General features: G+C 42.7%; 2 protein-coding genes across 6 annotated transcripts in view; both read left to right on the top strand.

Moving 5' to 3' along the window:
* LOC125977538 (novel protein similar to human membrane-associated guanylate kinase-related (MAGI-3) (MAGI-3)) overlaps window positions 1-13,688 on the top strand; it is a 69,523-nt gene extending 55,835 nt beyond the window's left edge. For 2 of the 5 annotated variants that reach the window (XM_049734110.1, XM_049734108.1), the window contains 14 exons: window positions 397-497; window positions 2,078-2,269; window positions 2,994-3,620; window positions 5,101-5,132; window positions 5,929-6,097; window positions 6,166-6,260; window positions 6,401-6,608; window positions 6,682-6,894; window positions 7,002-7,187; window positions 7,431-7,527; window positions 7,910-8,012; window positions 8,268-8,405; window positions 9,109-9,247; window positions 10,808-13,688. In XM_049734110.1, the coding sequence (XP_049590067.1) occupies window positions 397-497; window positions 2,078-2,269; window positions 2,994-3,620; window positions 5,101-5,132; window positions 5,929-6,097; window positions 6,166-6,260; window positions 6,401-6,608; window positions 6,682-6,894; window positions 7,002-7,187; window positions 7,431-7,527; window positions 7,910-8,012; window positions 8,268-8,405; window positions 9,109-9,247; window positions 10,808-11,496 (2,989 nt within the window). In that variant the 3' untranslated portion in view covers window positions 11,497-13,688. Of the gene's footprint in view, window positions 1-396; window positions 498-2,077; window positions 2,270-2,993; window positions 3,621-5,100; window positions 5,133-5,928; window positions 6,098-6,165; window positions 6,261-6,400; window positions 6,609-6,681; window positions 6,895-7,001; window positions 7,188-7,430; window positions 7,528-7,909; window positions 8,013-8,267; window positions 8,406-9,108; window positions 9,248-10,019; window positions 10,113-10,807 lie in introns of all 5 variants that reach the window. The other 3 variants (XM_049734112.1, XM_049734113.1, XM_049734111.1) reach the window with 3 other exon arrangements.
* Window positions 13,689-15,560: 1,872 nt separating this feature from the next.
* On the top strand, window positions 15,561-19,922 carry im:7151449 (complement decay-accelerating factor). Its single transcript, XM_049734126.2, has 11 exons — window positions 15,561-15,773; window positions 16,764-16,949; window positions 17,391-17,490; window positions 17,939-18,009; window positions 18,095-18,277; window positions 18,531-18,626; window positions 18,773-18,811; window positions 18,883-18,924; window positions 19,000-19,051; window positions 19,479-19,556; window positions 19,649-19,922. Exons 1-10 carry the CDS (start codon window positions 15,656-15,658, stop codon window positions 19,534-19,536), a joined length of 945 nt encoding a protein of 314 aa, XP_049590083.1. The 5' UTR covers window positions 15,561-15,655; the 3' UTR covers window positions 19,537-19,556; window positions 19,649-19,922.
* Window positions 19,923-22,574: the final 2,652 nt, after the last annotated feature.

Genomic DNA, 22,574 nt, shown 5'->3' on the forward strand with positions numbered 1-22,574 from the left:
AGAGAGCACTCGGCATTTTATCGGTCAGCCTATGGGATGAATCCTGCTCGGCGACCATGATGTAGTTTGGTCAAGCAGAGTGGACGCCAGATAGATGGCTTGCTGTGGAACAATGGCTTTTGGTTTCCCTGCCAGGGGGACAATGGGCAATTTAGTTTGCTTTTTCACAAGCTTCGTGGAGGGAGTTCATTTCTTTCAATATTAAATGGCTGACAGAAGCTGGACTTTGCTGTACGTGTGCTGCGTTATTAATGTGCGGATTAATAATAACGGGCGCTCTCGGCTTGGTTCGAGATGAGGACTCGTGCAAAATTGACTGCAGCCAATCGACACGCCATGCTCGCTCCATGTAATCTTTATATTTTATGTTCATGTAGCTGTTTGTTTGTTTTGCAGTCACATCAATCAGAAAACCCAGTTTGAGAACCCAGTCCTGGAGGCCAAGAAGAGGCTCAGCCAGGGGACAGCCACCATCAAGAAGGCGGCCGCATCTCATGGTATAGCATGCAAGCATTTTTAACATCTCAACCCTTCCATTCATCTCTCTTACTATATTGCAGATGATCTTAAACGCTCCACCAAGTTTCCGCATTATAATTGTACTTTAATTGCTTTTGCCGTTCTGTGTGCATACACTTGACTTTTTGTCCCGGTGTGATGAATGCAGATTCACGCAGGTCAACAACCTTTAATTAACGTGATTGTCAGGATGAGTTGTTTGTGGCTGACTATTTCTTTTTTGGTCGGCACTTTTAACGCCAGCAGCAGTCCATTAGGAAGGATGTGTATTGGATTAGCGTACATTGCAACAGGCTGCTAACATACGCGAGCGAGCGAGCGGGCGAGGGCACGGGGGTAGGCTCTCAGCCAACTAAAAACAGCTGTCGGAACAACACATCAGACACAAGCCAGCATAATCAGACAAGCCGCCATCTCCTCGCACACACACACACACACAGGTGTGCAAAGACTGACGAAAGCACTTTGGCTCCTCCGATTCCAAATGATGCAATTTGACAAGCTTATCACACCACAGCTGTGATGTAACCACAACATCTTGCGTTGTTATATATTAATTATACATGTTATCAAACTTGTATTTTGCAAGTGAACATGCAGTACACATGTGTGATGCGAAAACTGTGTACATGTACAGTACTTGTCCGGTCAATTTTAACCAGTGCCCCGGTCGGTGCACGTTAGGTGAATTGATTTTTTTCCATGTATATATAATTTAAAAATAAATAAAATTCTCATCTAAATAATTATAATGAATCGAGATAATATTGAACTGTTGAGCATTTAAGTCAGACTGGTCCAATTCGGATAAAAGCAAACAATTCCAAACTTTTTTTTTTGCGATATGCATGGGCTAATATGGCAGTATTGATCTTTTTTTTTTATTTGCAGAAATAATATTCCAGTTGTTTTATTTTCCTCCTATTCATAACCTCTACTGTTGTCATGTGTGTACATCCGGCACTTCCACCATTACCTCGTGTCCTCCTGCATTATTTCAGTCAGACAGTCAAATTGTCATTTACACAGAGGAAGAAGCGCAACAAATCCCCACCGAGTTTATCAAGCAATTTGAATGTGATTATGCAAATGAGCATGGCTTGATCCACACAGTAACGGCATGTGGACATCTGGAGTCCACGGCGGCTGTGATAAAGCGCCCTTCCTCGCTGGCTGCCGCGCACGTCGGCGGCGCTGGATGTTTTGAACTGCTCAACCATTTGATAGAATGAGAACGCTCACATTTAAATTCCTCGCACACTGCTCACAAACGTACAGAGCGTTCGGAAAAAGCCAAAGGACGCCAGGAAGGTATTTCAGTGCATTTTGGTCAATTTGGGTTTAGATAGTGATGCCCAGTTTGTTTTTAAATTCTGTACAATCTAATTATTTATTGTTATTTGTTTATTTTATTAATTTCTTTGTAAAGTATAATACTGTTAGAGCGAGGCTATTTAATAACAAATTCAATTGGGCCCAATTTTCAAAACACGAAATGAAGTTCAGTCCATTATGAGGACACCAAGAGGAAGTCAGGAATTCCGATGTGTGTCTGCAGGAAAGAGCGGCGTCCCTGGCTTCACCGCAGACCCCAACCAGCTGAAAGGCGACCTGTACCGCACGGCGCTGAAGAAGAGCTCGCAGGGCTTCGGCTTCACCATCATCGGGGGTGACCGCACCGACGAGTTTCTGCAAGTGAAAAATGTCTTCAGTGACGGTCCAGCTGCCCAAGACAACAAAATGGCATCTGGTGAGGAACACAAAAGCCCGTTCAGCTCAGAAATGAAATCACTTTGGAATATGGACACTACAATAAGAATACACACTGGAAGGAATTATCAAGAGTTGCAAATTGCATGAAACCTTAAGGCCTCTGTGAAAAATAAATGCAAAAATGATGTATAGGGAGAAAAAATAATTAATTGAAAAAAGCCAATTAGAAGAGCTGAAATTTATACGGGGTTAATCAGAGGCATTTTAATTGGTGGCAGATGTTCGCTGACTCCAATTTAGCATCCATTTCAATCTATTGGGACTGGGTAATTTTCTATTCAGCTACATCCCACTTGTACAACCACGTTAATTTTATATATAGTATATTTTTTTGCATCCTTTCGAAAGTACAAAACAAAAACATTGAGTTTTACAGAGTTTGGATCCATGTTCTAAACCAATCTTTTGCAAGTTCCATAGCTGTGACAGCTGAGGTTCAAGCATCACAAGCGGCACATTTCCAAACACTACATTTTCTGATTTTTCAATGGATTGTTGATCGACGATATTACAAGACGCCTTCCAATATTGCTAACTGGGCCGCGGTCAAAAGCATTAAGCTAACACTTCTTGAGATGAAGGGAACTGTCTCTGTGTTATCTGCAAAGAAGACTGACGATCCAGCCGCAGACTATTTCAGAGGGAGGGTTTCGGTGACAGTGAAAGGAAAGTGGCTTGATTTCACTCTTCCTGCATTTTAGGTGATGTGATCGTGGAGATTAATGGATTGTGCGTTCTGGGGAAAACCCATCCGGAGGTGGTGCAGATGTTCCAGTCCATTCCCGTCAACCAGTACGTGGATATGGTACTCTGTCGCGGCTACGCACTTCCCCCAGACGTGAATTTGGACAGCGACGAGCCTCTGCCGCCGCCGCCCCCTCCGGCCAACCAGGCGTTGCACGGCGGCGAGGTGGTGACGGCCGTGCCGCTCATCAACGGGCAGCCGCTTTTGGTCAAAGGCGACGTCCTGCACGGCTCCTCCCAGGAGCTCCACTACGTCACCACCGACTCCAGCGGGCGGCCGGTCGTCGCCGCCTTGCCCAACGGAAGGCAGGGCGACCCGGCCACCGGGATGCTGCAGCCGGAGTTGGCGAGCGTGCCGCTGATCAAGGGACCGGGCGGATTCGGCTTCGCTATCGCCGACTGCCCGCTGGGCCAGAAGGTGAAGATGATCTTGGACGCCCAGTGGTGCCGTGGCCTTCAGAAAGGGGACGTCATCAAGGAGATCAACAGGGAGAATGTGCAAACTCTGAGCCACGCGCAAGTGGTAGACATCCTCAAAGACTTCCCTGTAGGGAGTGAGGTCAACGTGCTCGTGCTGCGTGGAGGTAGGGCAGCTAATCTTCCAAAATCTTGCCAATTGATAGAATCAGGGGGTCATGAGGGACCTATCTGACTCCTGACTGATGAATTAGACAGAGTCCTCAGTTTCTAAAGGTCCCCAAAAACGAGATTCCGGGTTTACAAACATAAGTGCATCTGGGTACATCTCTAAGGTGCTTCCACAATGTACATTGAGTCCTGCAGAACCCCGCCACCCCCTCCCCCAAGGCGTGATGCTGTGTTGCAACTCGGAGAGAGCGGGAATTACATAAGCGTGGGGATGGGCTTTGTTTCAAGAGGGAGGAGTCTCTTCACGCATCCGTCATTTCCGAGAGCCGCGGGGACTCTCCGCGTGAGTTGATGAACCCCCCCCCCCCCCCCTCTCCCCTTTTTCACTGGATTGGCTTTGATCAAAAGCAATGGACCATTGGCAGTGTTGGAGAGGTCTTTAAAAAGCCTCAGTAAATCGTGGAGCTCTCCAGGGGCAAATTTGGAAATAGGTCGGACCTAGTTTTTCCTTCCACGTTTCTGAATAATTCAAACCATTCCAACAGCCGAATATTCCCAGAATGAAGGTCATGTAGGAAACATTTTTCTTTTACTTTCCAAAAATGTCCACTTTTCCTACTATTAAATATTTAACTCATCAGTCCATGTTTTTCAACCGATTCAAACCATTCAGGTTCATTGGCCTATTCAGGACATCGTTGATCATGTTTGGAAAGTTCCAACATTTTCACAACATAGTTCCCAAATTAAAAGCGTTAGCTCATCTTTGTTGGCTGATTCAAACCATTCCAGATATTTTACATCATTGGTTCCTTCCACATTTCTCACTGAGTAAAGTTTCACATCTTATGTTGCGGCAATTCAGTTAGTTTTTCATTTCAGCATCATTTTGAATTGAAATCATAAAATGTGCCGTAACCCCAAAATGTAGCATGTTGCAAATCCGGGCCCGCCTGGCTCAGCAGTTTTGATAGATTCCCAGCCCCACAAACTACCACTCGCTCTGTCCGCTTCCAGCCATACTCCAGCACTTTCCTTCCATCAGGCTCCATTAACCCCTCATCACGCCAAGCGTTAGTCCAGCACTGCGAGGTCCCCGAGGCTCCCGAGGACTGTTTGTTAATCGAGTTAATGCAGTAAGTGGGGTCGGTGGGGGGACGCATCAGCAGGGGGTGTTTTAGAGATGATCTGCAGGGAACAATCTGAATGCTTGAGATAGAGCGAGTGAGGCTACAGTGGGGGGCGTTGAGGGAAATTATAATACGCACGCTTGTAATGCGCTCAGCCGTCTTGTTAGCAGCCCTGCTCGGACCGTGTTGTCGTTTGCGTGTACGGGCGGGGGCCCCGCTCCCTGGCCACCTTTAATCACATGCATGTACAATCCATCATTAATAGAGCAAGAGCAGCTTTTTCATTTCCGCCCGGGGAGGCAGTGCCATCTCGCGGTTTGACACATTTCTGTTTCTCTCTTGGTAGGTCAAACGTCGCCCGTGAAGAGTCTCAAGCCTGTGAGTAGACGCGCTGGGTTTCATTTCCAAGGCCATTGTTGCCCTCTTTAACCGCTAAGCCCTCCGTGACGTCAAATTAAATGATGGAAATGAGAATGTTGATTATGATTCCGAGGTCCTCCTTTTGTTTTGCCCTGGAAAAGTCTTAATTGCTTCCTTTCTCGATTTAGGGGGGGATCATTGTTAGGGGATTGACATGCTTATTAAGCTGGGATGAGCCTACCTTTGGTTTGGGTGCTGGTATTAATACAACAACACTTTGGAAGAAAAGAAGATGGGCCTTTTAGAATGAGGAGGCGAGTCAAATCTTTAGGGAAATCACAATCCTGCAGCTTAGAGCCCCAATTGCAGCAAAGTGAAAAATGGCCTTTATTTTTCACTTTCTATTACCACAGTGGAAGCGGCAAAGTGAAACATAATTTGTTTTTTTTTTATTGTGTGTAGTTCAACAAAACAAAAATCCCACAAGTGACTTCATTATGCACCATCTAACACTGTCACCATCATAAAACTTTGCTTGACTGTCGAGGCAATTGTTAAACCACCCAAAACTTGGATTTGGATGGAAGAAAAGTAAAAAAAAAAATGCTTATCATTTGAAAATTAGATCCCCGAGGTGTTTAAAGACCAATACTGTCATCTAATGGCACCCAAAAGTCTATTTCAATTTATTTTAGAGGTGAATGCTTGTTTGTGTCCTGTTCCCAGTTTAGGGTGAACCCTGCCTCTCGTTTAAAGTCCGTTGAGTGATATGGAAAATAGATGGACGGGTAACTTAACCATATTATCCACGCAGAGGCAAGACATGACGGCCAGCACGGAGACATTGAACGCCATCGGCGAATCCGTTCCCCAGGCGCTGCCTTACCACTCCAACACGAGCACCCTGCGCGCTGCCAACGACTCACCCAAACGAGATGCCACCGAGTTGTACCTGAAATCCAAAGCCCTGCTGGACAGCAGACGTAAGCGCGTCAACACCTTCACAGGCTACGCGTAAAACAATAACCTTTGACTTGTTTATCTTCCGCAGAGCCTCACACCAAAGATATTGATGTGTTCCTCAAGAGGGATATTGAGACGGGCTTTGGCTTCCGTGTTCTGGGTGGAGAAGGTCCTCAGCAGCCAGTAAGTATAAAAACCGTCACAGCAAATGAAGCTTACCTAGTTCTGTTTCAGTGTCGGCAAAATAATACGGAGTAGTCAAATCAACTAATCGTATCAATGGCTACTATCTACTAGGTTGAAAGGTACTAACCCCCCGTCAGAACGTGTTCCCCCAGGTGTACATCGGGGCCATCGTGCCCAATGGCGCCGCGGAGAAGGACGGCCGCCTTCGAGCCGGGGACGAGCTCATCGGTATTGACGGCGTGATTGTGAAGGGCCGCTCGCACAAGCAGGTGTTGGACCTCATGACTAACGCCGCCCGTAACGGTCAAGTCATGCTGACCGTACGCAGGAAGGTCATCTATCGAGGTGAGCGCTAGCGCTACAACAAAATATTAACAAATGGTCAAAGATTTTGTAAAAAATGAACTTATGTCTTCAGAAATGACTCTTACGAATCGTATCACGGCAGACGCGACAGATGAGGAGGTTCAGGAGATGACGCCGACGCTGGTCAACGGCTCCCCCAAACTACCTCGGTTGCCCATGCCCAGCGCCTTGGATCACGAGTCCTTCGACATCACGCTGCACCGCAAAGACTCTGAGGGCTTCGGATTCGTCATCCTTACATCCAAGAGCAGACCCCCGTACGGAGGTGAGATAGTCAGCCGTTCTCCAGTGAAACATCTAAGTCTCCTTCAATTCTTTGCAATCCATCCATCAGCCAGTCCACCATCTGACATCTGATTGTTCACCCTTCAGTGATCCCTCACAAGATCGGCCGCATCATCGAAGGCAGCCCGACGGACCGCTGCGGCCTGCTCCACGTGGGCGACCGCATCTCGGCCGTCAACGGTCGCTCCATCCTGGAGCTCTCTCACAACGACATCGTCCAACTGATCAAGGACGCCGGCAACGTGGTGACACTCACTGTGGTGCCCGAGGATGGTGGGTTTGCTTTGTTGTTGTTGTTAACTTTGGGCTGAAGGTCCTCACGCAAGCAAGAGAAGTAGCTATAAATATTTTAGCATCGACATTAAAAATGTAGGTTTTTCGTGGAGGAGTGCAAAAGGCTTGAGTGAATTCAAACGTTATTAGATCTCCGCGGTGCCCTGATAGTCAATTGTGTCTTCTTGGAGTATGAAATACTTATGATAATGCTACTCCCTGTTGGAATTCCAAATCCTTTAGAGTACAAGGGTCCTCCTTCCGGTGCCAGCTCCGCTCGACAGAGTCCAGCTCTTCAGCATCGAACTATCGGACAACGCTCGGCTCTACAGGATGAACGGTAAGGAAATTGTGCAAAATGTCATTTGCGCTTTGGCTTTTTTCTTTGTGTCCATGATTTGTGAGGAAAATGGTGACAGTGGAACAAAACTTGAAAAAAAACAAGCATGAATGCACAATAAGTGATATGAATATATGATGTAAGATTCCCAAACATGTACAAAAGATGTTTCCAAACAAAAGTAGCATAACTGGGATTACAAAAATGCAAATTTCAAACCACCCGATACATCATCTATGCCGCTTTGGTCCACTGAGCCTCAAGCATTGCATTTGTTTTTCTTTCACTTTGCATAATGGATCGAGCAGTGTTTTGCCTGCAGCATAGTGCATGTACACCAACTGACAAGGTGTGTGTGTGTGTGTGGGTGTGTGTGTGACAGCTATAACTTGGACATGGAGGACAAACGAGAGGGCGTCTCTTGGTCTGAACACAAAAATATCCCAGTAGAGCAGGGGGCTCTGTGTGTGACAGGACCCAACCAGGTGACAATAATCTTTACATCTCATTTTCTTCCTATTCTGAAGCTGGCCATATTTAGCAAATCATCTGCGTAGCTCTAATTATCACCACAATTGATTTAAAATGAAACAAACAAGAGGAATTCCAACCGTTTCTAAATGTGCTTTTTCTGAGACCCAAAATAATGCGACACATGTCTGCTGAGCTGTTGTCATGGCTGCCAATGGAACAGGTTCGCTTGTATTCATGAATGGTAACGTTCTGATGATGCCGCATAGGGTTGTCTGACTGTAGAGTTGGACAGGAGCCCCAGAGGCTTCGGCTTTAGCCTGCGAGGGGGGACCGAGTACAACATGGGTCTGTACATCTTGAGACTGGCTGAGGATGGCCCCGCCCTGCTGGACGGAAGGATCCACGTGAGTGGCCAAAGCGTTACTCCTCAATAAACCGTTAGCATAGAAAGCCGCAATCCCACCCCGGTTGTTCGTTCCATATGTTGACCCCCCCTATCTAAAGCGCTGCATGAACTAATAGCCTCCGGAGGTCATTATCATTTGGTTTCAAGCTGGAACGAGAAAGAGAACAGAAGCTCCTTACGGGGAAAGCATCTTGTGCGGTCTGCGGGCATGCACGCCAACGTCAGGCGTGATTAGGAAACGACGGATGGACATGCGTCCTGTGTCGTCTCCAATAATAGAAGCTCCCTCCAGGGTGTTGCAGGCTCTGTGTGTGCACTGTAAATGAGTGGTTTTCAAACTAAGTGTGTCCGCAAGCTTTAACCTGGGGTCAGCAACGTAATTGATGATAAATTGAACTGGTACCTTGACTAACAAATGTAATTAGTTCTGAGACCACACTTGTTAATTATCTTATTCACACAATAATTCCCCATGCCTTGTTTATTATGGAGGTTACGTTCCGGACCACCCCTACAGCGGACGAAATCCTCAAAGTAGCAGCCAAAGTAGTTTTTTTTATTATCTACATATTTTTTTAAGCTTCATGCATCACAGTAATGTCAGGTATTATTTTTATAGCAGGTATTTTTTATTTATTTTTTTTTAATGAGCTGAACTTGTGACCCTGCTGTAACACTTACCGTGCGTGTTGCTCGGGCAGGTCGGAGACGAGATTGTGGAGATCAATGGCGAGCCGGCCCGAGGCATTTCGCATACGCGTGCCATCGAGCTGATCCAAGCAGGAGGAAGCAAAGTGGCGCTGCTGCTCCGACCCGGCGCTGGCTTGACTCAAGATGGCAGTAAGTGCGAATATCAATATGCCAATATTACATATATGAGGCTATTTTATTCTCATTTTTTAATTTTCTTTCTAAAATGGTTGCTTATTCTCATTTTTTGCTACTTACAAACAGTATTATTGCTAAAATGATAGACCTAAGGCCCATGCATAGGTAAATTTGATATCTGTCATTTTTTTATACTATTTCTCATTTTTTAATTTAATTCTTTTTCATTTTTGGAATCAAAGTTTTTTAAATATAATTATTTCACAATTTATTATTGATCATTTTAAGTACTTAAAATATTTTGGCATCATTTTCAACAAGTAAACCAGTATCCTATCATTTAGACGTGCTGCTGTTTTGGTTAGCAACAGTGTTCAAATATGTGTCAGCAGTTATCTTGTGGATTTGTGTGATGGAGGTGTTTATATGTCAATTGGGTGTACAGCTTTTTGCAATTATAGTTCCAAATGCTACTTTTTTCCCCTAGATTTGTTCCCTAATTAAAATTCATATGTTATTGCCAGATTGATTTCATTTGTGCAAGCAGGTGGGCCGCTTGTGTTTTCCAAATGAGCCTTTTTATGAGGAGCGGCATGTATAATTTTACCCCAGCCTCCCTCCCTCCCTCCCTCCCTCCCTCCACCTACCTTCCTGTTTCCTTAACGATGTGCTGCTCATTCTTGGGACGCCACGTGTACTTACTTATGGTGGTTTACGCATTCAGTTACTAACCATCTGCTTCCTGCTGGGTCTTCTTCATCTCTTCCTTTTTTTTGTCATGCAGGTAGCGCAGGTTCTTCTACTGTATGCTACTACACCGAGCACCAACACTAACATCCTCACATGCCTCTTCCCGGTCTCTACTCTTTCTACCTTGGTAATAGCTACCTCCGTTTTTTTGTTCAGATTTTTTATTTATTTTTTTACTCATAAAGAGTTAGGGATATTTGGCTCTGGGGAAATTTCAGGGTGAAACCTAAATGGCACTATAGGTTCAATTGATTTGACTTTTTTTGCACAACTTGCTGTTTTCTCTCAAAGAGCTAAATGGCAACATTCCCAGAATATGTGATTTATACTTTATCATGGAGGATGTTCTCTAGATTCACCTGCAAAAGGTAAAAATCAGATATTAACAGAGACCACATTCTATTTTTTGATTTTAAACACATTATTATTATGAAAACATATTCCTTAGTGTCTTTTCTCTCGCTTGCACACTTCTCCAAAAAGAAGAGCCAAGGGTGCTTGCTTCAAGGGCTCTTCCTATCGCTGTAAAACTGACACACATTTTCAACATCTCATCTTTCAACTAGACATTTTTATTTAATGAATTATTTTGAGTTCAAATAACTGATACTTCAACACACCGCATAGAACAATAGCAGATAGCTTACTATGAATAAATAAGTAAATAGATCAAATAAGTTAATAATTAATAGAGCAAATAAATAAACAATAATTCTGGGCTATATCAAAAAATGATTAGCAATACAACGGAGCAGTTTATTTTCAATTTATCCTGAAATTTCACTCAAAATCAGCCATAACTTTTGATGTGGTTTTCTGCAGGTCAAAAACACATTTCTCCCTCCAGCGCCACCAGAGAGGTGTTTTTTTCGGACACATCACCCTTGTCCTCTCCATACCTCACCGGGGCTTCCACCCTCGCGTCCATTCCTTACTCCGGCGGTCCAAAGCACCGCCGGAGTGGCATATCCTCGTCGCGAGGGCTGCGGAGTTTGAGCTCGGTGGAAGAGCGGGACGAATGGCGGGACGCCGAGACGGCACCGACGATGCCGGGAAAGATGCCGAGCGGCCCGAAAGCAGGGGAAACTTTATTCGAAGCCAAAGACGAGCCTCGCGGGGCCAGACGTACTCAGAGCCGCGCGCACGTAGCAAATCGCAGCGAGAACAGGGCCACTCGAACACGGTCGGCCAGTTTCGGAGAAAGGGCTCGGCCTGTTCGCAGACACAAAGAATCAAGGAGCAGCGACAGCAAAGTCGTTCTGAGGTCAGGACCGAGTCTTGACACGGCCAGACAATCCAACGGCTGCAGAGCAAACCAGAGACACTCCATCCACGGAGACATCAACGGGAGGCAGAGCGCAGAGAACTGGAAGAGCCAGGTGGAACCTATGACCTCCAGGACTGCCAGGAGCCCTGCCAGGGGCCCGCCCATTAGCCCTGGTGAATGGAAAGTTCCAAGCCAAGCAAGAATCCTCTCCCAGGCCGAGGTCCTGAAACACCCTTTTTGGTAGGATAACGTGACGAGTCTTCAGTTCTGAGCGCTTCCAGAAAGAGTGCTACACTTTTATAACCCTTTGCTTGTCTATTTGGGGGGGGTGCACTGGTGGCATGTAGCAGCCTCTATCTACCCTCCCCCCCATCGCCGCCCTGCCTCGACTCGCTGCTCTCAGAAGGTCTCGCCGTGTGATTTTGTGCCAATCGCATCCATCCAACCCATTATGCAAGGCAAGGAAGGGAAGTTCACTGAGGAATATTTTTCTATCTCGCATGCAGTTCATCCTTCTTTTTGACACACGAGAAGACAAGTTCTTCATCATCCCGCGTTCAACTCCAGACTGTTCACTCTCTTCCTTAAGCATCCTTCAAATGACCAGAAACTTGTGCTTTTTGCTTTACTGAGCGTACAGAACAACAGCAATGATAAGAATCGACTCTCGGGGGTGCTCGGTTTACGACAAGGTTCCTTTCCTTCGGCGGAAATATGACCTGAAATTACAGTAAGACTATCTCAAGTGCGACTCCACTTCAAAAGCAGCATTACGATTCCCGTTAAAATTCGTAATCCGGAAATGTCCCTGTCGTAAACCAAGGACTCCCTTTCTATGTACATGTAGCCATTCCATATTTTTAAGAGCGCCATTTCGGTATCGTCCCATGTTCTCCCGCTTGGGGATCTATCGGTATGTCATGACACTTGGAGGTCACGCGTAAACCGCCGTACCCAATGTGTGCAGTCGCTTGTAATATAGATATTTATACATATATATATATGAATGTTATGTCATGTTTTGCAGGAAATATCTACTAAAGTCAACCGCACTGCGTTCGTCCCCACCTGTAGCATAACAGATGATATTTAACCTTGTGTGATTTGTCGCCAAATGTTCCGTGTTAAGGCCGAGACGGCAGTTTTATATAGGAACTTGTGAGTCATGTCGCTGCCTACTGAGGAGAGAAAAGAAATGAAAAGAAAAGAAAAGAAAAGAAAAGACGAGGTGTGCTGCTTTCTGACTTTTTGTCACTGACGCCTGGTCTGTGACGCAACTTATGGCTTTACTGTGGACACTTACTTGCTTTGTCTTTACTTTATGCTGTAAAGTGTACGAAACGTTAGTTGACAGATTTAAGGTAGGTTAAGCTTTTGTCAGCTTTTGGTTTTGTTCCAAATCATCTGTGCATCTCTGTCTCTCTCTCTTCCTCTCTCTCTCTTTCTCTCTCTCTCTCTCTCTCGCACAACCAATAACTATAATATTACTAATATTCTGCCCCCTCTCAATGTTCTAAACATAAAGCACAATTCTGGTTCCTGCAAAATTTCTCAATGAGAAGATTATAAAGCGTGTGCAATAGCTCTAAAGTCTAAACATTATATTAAATATTTTAGATTCAAAATTGTAACTTTCTGAAGGTTCACGTAAATCCATCCCTCCATCATCTGACAGAAATGGTCGGAAATGAAGCTGAAATGTTTTAGGTTTTTAAAATGTATGATGGTAAAAAAAAAAGTTATTGTTGAAAAAAAATCTCGTGCTTTAGTATTCTGTGCTGACCTTTCATCTAAATTATGACTTCATAAATAACATCAGGATTATTTTTAGATGTTTTATTTTTATATTATTTATTCGGAGAACCTTTGACTTTGAAGTCAGTCTTTTAAGTGTAATATTTGTGTTTTTGTTGAACTGACTCCACGCTGAGTTTGAAGATTATAGTATTCAGGTGAGCTCAGGGAACATAGCGTTGTAGCAAACAGAAGATCATGCGGTGTCAAAACTGTCGATCGGGAGTTTTTGTGCAATATAGTGAGCGAGGGCAGTTCAACCAGAAAACACAATTTCTTTTCGTGTTGTATGTCTGCTTATTTGAGCTCTTTATTTTCCTCATCCTTGTATCATGCTGTGGCCTTGCATCGCTTTCGTGGGGAAAAAAAAAACAATATGTGTGCTTCTCTTCTACATGGCGTAGGAAACATAGATATGTAAATGTTTGTACATTGTACAGCACCTTTCTAAATATTCGCTCGGCGTTCTTTTGGGGAGGGGTGGGTAGATAAATAAAACAGAGGTCTATTCATGAAATTGCCCCATTATTTTTTTATATATAAAAAAAAGGAAGAACATATTTAAAAATGGATTGAAAAAGAATCTTGACGTGGTGTTATGTTCATGCACTGAATAATAAAGTTTTCTGGAAACATCCTAAAGACTGCACTAGATTGTATCCATGAAAAAAAAGAAATTCAGCAGTGCACGCTCTTGTTACGAGGTCTCGTGTTGTCATGGTAACAGATTTTTTTTTTCCAACTCAGATGTGGGAGTGATATTTTTCCCACAAATCAAATCAGCTCAAAGGCCAAATGATACTTATGTTTTCTCTTCTCTGTGTAATTCCGGCAATACGATGTTCTAAATAATTAGGACTGCTATGGAATTCTTTGCAAAACCTTTCAGGTGAAGAAGAACAATTATTTCCCAATTTGATGCGCGTGCCGAGTATCATCAGTTTAAAAAAAGTGTGCAATCTAACTGGCTCAAATTGTTTTATATTTCTTGTAAATAAGCACCATTATGTTTACACGCGCACACAGTTTTCCATCCTGCTAAAGTTATGTTTCTGTAATTTATCCTTATCACCACAAGGTGGTGCTGCCTCACCAGGTCTCTGTTTGTTTACGTCTTAGGATACACAATTTTTTCCCAGGAAAGTCAGACGCCCTCTATAGTGGTGTAAGTGATGGGAAAACCTGGCAACAGGAAATGAGGTGACATGTTTGACCTGCCCAGACATTGACCTGGAAAACGTAGGTGGGAGTCCAGCACTCTGATAAATCCCTCCCTCCCTCCACTCTTAGCTTTCAATGTCTGTGTGCATCACAGCCTTGGAATGCTTCCAAACAGGTGAACTATGAGGCATGGAATGTTTACCCTGCAGCAGGCATCAAATATGTTGTAATCTGGCTGGGAATCCTAGGAAAAGCCAGATTTTCTCTGCACTGATCCATTATTTGTAGTCCATTTCGATTTATACCCCAAAATAGCAGCCCCTATGTTCCCCAGACACCAAAGCTGCAATCAAGATGTTGCCAGGGGAGACACCACATGTGGGTGGAGGACCAGTGTCAACAAGACCAGACGTGGACGGAACACTCCCCTTGAAATTTCCTCCACAACGAGTTTGGCAATGTGGCACATCACAACACCCTTTATTGCTCAGTTGTGGAATGTATCCATGACGATAACCCAAACTTACTACGTCACGACAACAGTCGTCATCATCCTTTCAGACGTTTTATCCGTCAATAATGTTTTTTTTTTTTCATGGAACTTAATAGAATAAATTGAATTCAGATGGCCTCCCACCCTTGTGAAGACAAGCGCTTTGGATAGATGGAAAAAACAAGGGCTTCCCTCATTATTCACAGGGAATACCCTTTCTTATTTAGGCCACACCCATTTTGTTGGCGACGCATTTAAAAGAAATAGACTGTGAAACTGACAGGAAAATTTATAACGTAACCATAGAAATTCATAATAAATTCCCACCCAAAAAATAACATTTAAAAAAAACGAGAGCGAGAGATTATTTCATTTTTTGTCCCCAGATGGTTTAATGGTTGAGACAAGTCAAGTATAGACTAATTAGAAGCACTTCCTGTCATACTTTTTCAAAGTAAAATAAAAGCCAAGCTGCCAAGAAAGGAATTTATATTGGAGACTGCAACTTTCCCCCAAGTAGGCCATGTTCACACCTCCACATTCAGACTGCAAATGAACGCACACTTATGCAAAATTATCACTGTCATGTACACCAGAAACAAGGGAGGTAAAAGATTGTCCAGACAGTTGTGTCAGAGTATGTGTTGAAGACAATAAAAAAGTAAGTTTTCCATCAATCTAGTCTGTAAAAAGAAAAAAAAAAGGATTGGGGACGAAAATGTTTTCTTTTATTGGGAATTCCTCATAGAGCTCCTGATGTTTTTAAATTGGTTTTATGTTGAAAGCTTTCTTTCTTTCAGTGCCATTGACGTTAACTTGATGGCTTGTTATTTATTTATTTATTTATTTATTTTTTTGGAGAGGAACCCCAAGAAGGGGGAGGACCACGGGATGGAGAAAAAGACGCGTCTCTGTTTCGCCGGCAGAACAAGTCAAAGCGGCAAGAGTGACTGAAATGGAAACATTTGGCATCAAGATTGCAAAGATGGAATTCTTTTTTCAATTGGGAAGCAGCACGGGCCTCAAGTTCACATCTCTACTCTGCTTCTACTGCCTTGTGTGGAGTTCAGAAGGTGAGCACAATAGCTATAAATATTTTTATTATTATTGTTAAAATGTAATGTATACTCATTCATTCGTCTTCTGAACGGTTGGGAACGTGCTGGAGCCTGTCCGAGCATGGTTCTAATATATTATATAAATACTGTAAGATATAATATTTTACCTCTACATTCTCAAAAATGATCAATTACTTTTTGATATGCAGGTTTGTTTATTTATTTTTTTTACTTTAATTCTTGCAATAGCAGTTGAGAACAGATTATCTTTGGCAATCTCGACCTGTCGGCAGAATAAAACGATGCAAAATAAAAGCCAATATAAAGAAAGACACATACACTAACCTGTACAATGTGATGTGCACAAATTGTACACAAAACAGAATAATATTACAATTCTAAAAATACTTCTTCAAAGCCCTTTTTTGAATCAAATTGCCTTTCTTCATCATGCTTTTGAGGACACTGGTATCATAGACATCACGATCAAAGCGTGCATGATGCCTTTTTTCCCTTTGTTTTTGAAATCTAGCTGCGCTTGTGAAACCATGTATTTATGTTTTGATGCTTCTGTCTTTTACTTGAATGTAAACAAAGAAATATATAGCATAGTTTGTCCATCAGGGAGCAACATACATGTCACAAAAATTGATTGAAATTCCCATCTAGTTGTCTCTCTTGCTTAATTTTACTTTGTCACTCCCATTCTTGTTCACATTTATTCATTTTATTTATCTGCACATTAGTAGATGAGCAAGATGAACAATTTTCCTTTGACTAGTTTTAAGGTGCTGGGGTCAGATATTCTTGTCCTGTGTGGCTTAGCCTCTCTCATAAATAATGATGTGGTCATTGTTTGTTCAAAGTTCATTTCTCAGCGCTCACGCTTTTCTTTAAACAAAAGAATTTTCTCGCATTCCTGGTGTCATTCGCTCCATATTAGCACGCACGGTGCCTGTATATATATTTATCCTAGCGTTGACTCTTGCTCTGTTTTCCCTCCAGCCAACTGTCCCACACCTCGGAGAGGGAACCACAGCGTGTTGAGCACCCAGGCTCTCCTGATGAATAAATTTCCGGAAGGCTCCAACGTCACCTTGGAGTGTTGCAACGGCTATGAAAAAGAGTCGGGCTCGGAGGTTATACGTTGCCTGAATGGCAACTGGACTCGAATTGAGCTCGTCTGCAAAAGTAAGACGCAATTGGCATAGTCTTGAAAGTACTCACAATGTTCTCAAATACAGATAAAGTACAGTTAAAAAATCTGACTAGTAAAACTTTGTAGTGATTCGAGTTCTCACTTAAAGATCTGATTACTATTTTCCAGTATCGATCACTTCTATTTCGGGTCGGCTTGATGTTTACGACATCAAAACAATGTGTTTCCATAGATACGTTTGGTTTTTGTCCAGCTCAGACAGATCATGTTGGACATTATCCAAGCTGGTGTTTTGTGGGAAGGCTCAATAAATTTGCCACGTACCATTCTTGTAGCTGACAACATCCGTTATCCGTTAAAGATAAGATAACTGTTCATGTCACTGATGTTCCTCTTTTTTCTGCTTTACAAGCCACTGTGGACACGCGAACTCATTGTATTCGTTGTAATTGTTTTATTGTCCTTTACACTAGAAATGGACTGCGGTGAGCCTAAACCTCAACCAAACATGATCTTTGACACCAGCGCTGGCACCCTCTTTGGAGACACTATCAAAGTCACATGTGAAAAAGGGTGAGTTGAAGAAAAGTATTTTTCTGTACTCATAATGTCATTATAAAACATTTCAAGTGAGAGTGTGTGTGTGGTTTTAACATTCAAGTATAAAGAAAAGTAAACCACAATCTGTCATCTATTTTTTTTCCAATGTTGCCCATCTCCCATTGGCCACGCAACAAAAAAAAAATCGTTCCCAACTCTGGTACCCTTTAAAAAAAAAATGCTGACTGCGCTGAAAGATTTTCCCCAAACATTTTGCTCAAACCACTCTCAGTATGCTTGGTGGCTGCTCGACTGTCAAAGTTCTTTTGAAAAACTCCCTTCACAAACTAAAGCTGCCGTTAGCTCTCATGCCAACACAAATGCAGAAGGTGTGTTCCTGATTACAGGGAGAGCGGGAACACCAAAACGGAGGAAAAACCTGGGCTAAAGTAACTTTCCCATCACCCTGCTGTTTCCACAGTTACGAGATTAGCGGCACCAGCTACAAGCAATGCTACCCGATGGGCTGGGTTGGAAAATCCAAGTGTCACAGTAAATATTTCCATGGTCTTTTTCAGTAGACATATTTGTTTTCAAAAGAGGATAAGCCCAAAATTGTGTTGGTGCCATCTTTCAGTAATAACGTGCAACAAGCCCGCAGAGGTGAGCAATGGCAACCACTCCTGGAATTCCCAAGACCGCCCAACGTACGGCCAAACGATCGTGTATAATTGTGATGAAGGCTACACACTCATTGGCAATGACTCCATTCGGTGCCATGACATGGGTGTATACGATTCTCCGCCTCCTGAATGCAAAAGTAAGGCAAAGCTTTGTTTTGCATCTTTCATACAGAGTTATCTATTGTGATTTGTTTTTATGTGGTCAAGCCAAGTGGCAGTGTACTCCAGATTAATTTAAATAAAATGAATTTCTCAAGTCTGCACCTTTATCCAGATCCACACTAAAACTGTATTTTTTTTTTTTGTGACCACAATATATTGCTTCTCATTAGAAAACATACTACAAACTATATGTTGCAGTGACAACAAAGTTGTTTTCGTTTTTCGCAGACGTTTCAGCAACATTGAGTCCATCGACCACGGCAGCAGCAGCAGCTCCCAGAGATATAACTATCAGGGGCGGTACAGAAGTCACCATGCAGCGAGGTACGCTCACGCCCAAATATCTCTAAGATACTTATCGCCAGTGCCGCCTTAATTTCCCCTGCGCTTGTGGGACCAACCCTGCCGAAATAATACTAACTAAATAAAGAAATTCGCAATTATTCTAATCCTAATTTGACTCTTTACAGAAAAACATGATGTGGTCACAGATGCCAACAAGGATGTTGGTGAGTTATCCATCGCATGATACATTTATTTTTTGGAGTTGAACAGATTATTCATGTGTCTTTTTTTCCAGATTATTTACCTGTTATACTCAGCGTGGTGTGCGTCTCACTAGGTAAGTATTTCATTTACCCGCACAAAGTAACGCTGCAACAACTTTAATGTTTTTTTTTTTTTTTTTTGTGTTCAGTCGCATGCATAGGGGTGCTCTTTCTCCATCGATGTCTTCTCAGGAGAAAAGGGTATGTCAAATTGGCTTACTACATTGTGTTTAATTCTTTGACGCTTTGGTTAGGGACAATGCAGCTCTGTTGCCATGGATACAGTAGGATCAGACGGACAGCAAATGTGACTAACATTAATTATTAAGCGCTTTCCCATTAATGTACTGAAGCATAAAACAAATGGAGTCTATATTTTAAAAAAAAAAAAAAACTATTGGGACATCTATAAAATAATTCACTGGGGATTTTTGTTTGTTGTTGTGCATCAGAGGTGAGAAACTGGAATACTCACCTTTTTGTTAAAAAATAAAGTAAAATTATGTGATTGTAAAAATTTATTTTTATTTAATGTGCACACCTGTGCTAGTACAAGCAAGGTAGCGAGCAAGTGATCTGCTGAGTGAAAGAATGCGTGTGATAATATTGTATTTTTGTGACCTTGTAGCTCGTATAACACCAGGGAAGAGCCGAAGTCGGAGTTTCTAATCTTCCAAAACATTTAGAAGGCTCCTTGCACGGAAAGGTACTATAGTCCATCCCCGTGCCTGAAAATATGCTCACTATCACTGGATCCAATGAGGAATTTTCAACATTTCTGTTTTGTTATACCTCCAGTTGGAAGAATGCCTATCTACTGGAGAGCATCTGGGAAGTCAGGAAGGACGTGCCAACACACTGGAGCAGTTCCTCTAAAGGGAAAAAGGAATTTGATATAGAATGCACTTCCATTCAGTTGACTTCGTGTGTCATAAGTCCAATGATAAACAACTGCACTTTTATTTTCTCGTTACGTTTGCCTCTTGTAAATATTCACTGCCGCCTAAGTATTTTTTTTATTGTATTTTTTTTATATTGATAACTGGAATAAAAGTAACTAATATGAGTCAAATGTGAAGTTTGGAAAGGTTCTTAGCGTGAGAACGTTGGTGTAGACGAGGACTACTACAATGTGGTTCAGTTTGTTGACTGCGGCGGCGGCAGCTGATAAAAGACACAATCAGCTGCATTCTTCGCCTTTGCATGTTTCTGCCCCCGCATTGTGAGGTCCCCCCTTTACTGGGCTGTGAAGGATAATGTCACACTTCATGGCGAAGAATGCAGAAAGCGGGCTACCTACGTTTGGTGCAAAAGAGATTCCAACTGAGATTGAAACCCATGCAGCCACCTCTTTCCACTACGTTGCATATACATGAATTGAAAACTCGTGTTGTTGTGGTTCGCAAGTCTGCTTCATAAGTCCCAGGTTGAAATTTCTCCCCATGCGTGGTTTTTCCAGGTTCTCTTCTGGCTTCCTTGATTAAAATGATTGTAGATTATCTACGTTTGAATAGATAACACATGGTTGAATGGATTTGGATGTACCCAACTGCATTTTTGAGATCGCTACAATGATCTAAATTCATTTTGACGACTTGGACCGTGTGTTTGTTTTGTTTTGCGTTCCCTTTGATTTTGTGTCTCTTCTGCTCAATTGGATTTTGTCTCCGCCCATTTTGTGAAATCTGTGCAATTGGCAAACACTGCTCAGGTGTTTCTTGCCCAGGTGTACCTGGTTGTCTTGGCTATTTACATTTAGCTCCTTGTTCCCTGCTCTCTTTCAGCATGTTGGTAAGTTGCTGCTGTGACTTTATTCTCGATTAATTTATAGTCTGTTTTTCTTGGACGTATTTTTGGAGCATTTTGCAATTTCCAAGTATCTTGTTTTTCCTCCCTGGTCAAGCATCCCTCCTTCCGTGCACACCAACACTTTGAATTCCTAATGAAGACACTGATTTAAGAAAAAAAAAATAATCTTGTACTTTTACACACATCCCAGATCAGCGAAAACACTCAGACATCTGACCGTTCACAGACATTCAACAGACTGGTCGCTTGACTGGCCTGAATTCCTTTTATTCCCTGAGCAATTGCAACACAAGAGTTTTATTAATGTTGTGTCATTTACGGGCTGGCCTCACAAGTCGCAAGTATTTCTCCTTTTTGAGACAAACTAGCCTTTACTCATTATAACATTGTGTGTGTGTGTGTGTGTGTGCGTGCAAAATAAACTTAAGGAACTTCTATCTCATGTACTTAACAGGAAGAAAATGGCCTCATTGACAGAATATGCGCTCATTTGCGTCTTATGTAATTGGGGATGTTCTCATTTTGGAAACGAGCAGACATCAATGAACCCCACCCAAAGGGGGGACATTTGTTGGAAAACATTGGGCGGCAGCCACTGATTTATTTTCAACAAGTCGCATGAGCTGCAATTAAACAGATGCCAGTAATAAGCACTCTGCCCCACCGCTAAAGAGCAGCTGGGAGCATAAACTCCATGTGGTCACGTGTGGTTCTTGCTCGGCTCAAACCACACGCTGCCAAGTCCCATTAGGAAATGATTGAAGCTAGGAAAAACATGGAGCCCTCCTGTGAATGAAGGGGATTGGGAAAAGGGTGCTGGGAAGCATGCAGGGTTGATGTGAACTCTGCACGAGAAGTGAGGAAACAAACTTGATAGTGCTTGACAACTGGGGAAAAAAAAATGGCGTTCCCCACCCAGGTCACTATCAGCCGCTGTCGTCACCTCATTACATCACAGGCTTTTCATCGGCAAGCCTGCACAAGAAAAACATAACATTGTCACCAAGGTTGAACATTGATAAAATACTTGGACATGAATGGCTTTGAATGCATCTACGTCTATTTAATATTTGATTTTTTTTTTTTTTTTTTTTTAGAAGTGCCCAAATTAATTGATTAACCGACAATTGCTCGATTATCAAATTAATTTGCAGCTATTTTGTGTAATATTTTTTAAATTATAAATATTGAAAAGGTTTCAAAGATATAATTGTCGACATTATTCTGAGCTGATCGGGAACAGAAAAAAATACGGCTGATAATTCGTAATTGGAGTGGAAATTACTCCAATTTTGTGTACAGATATTCCTCCTGGAGTTGTTGCCTTGTATGTGTTTTAAAACACTTCAGTATAAAATGAAACTACAGCCACTGTAAATCAAGCAACACTCCATCACCTGCCCATTTTTATTATTTTTTTTAACTTCCAGTCTCCATCCTGTTTGTGCAGGACAGGAAAATGTTGAAACCAATTTGTCTGTCACTTATGTAGGGATGGGAATTCAATATGTACGTGCTGCCATGACTCTGATTCCATGTAAATGAGGAATATGAGTCATATTTCAAGTTTATTGCAGTGCGTCGCTACATCCTGTTTGGCATCATCTGAATCCTGTTCTCACAGCTGAGCCCAAAGTTTCATTTTGTTCAAACACAGCCGCTTGCATGGTGCATCTTGGTTAGTTTGCTTGGACTGTTTGTGTCTGTGTTTACTTTTCTGTCTGTTTTTAATAGATCTAAGTGAATACAGTCATTATTGTCTCGTGTCCTCTGCAGCTATTTTAAATCAATGCATTGTCAGCTTTTCCTTTCCCTCCACTATGGTGTGAATCGACTTTAAGCCCGAAGGATTAAATAAATAAACATGGCTTCCAGACTGGCTTTACCCTGCCTGGGGCATCTGTAGTCCAGGTGG

Source organism: Syngnathus scovelli, chromosome 11 (genome assembly GCF_024217435.2).
Source record: "Syngnathus scovelli strain Florida chromosome 11, RoL_Ssco_1.2, whole genome shotgun sequence".
NCBI classification, from domain to species: Eukaryota; Metazoa; Chordata; class Actinopteri; order Syngnathiformes; family Syngnathidae; genus Syngnathus; species Syngnathus scovelli.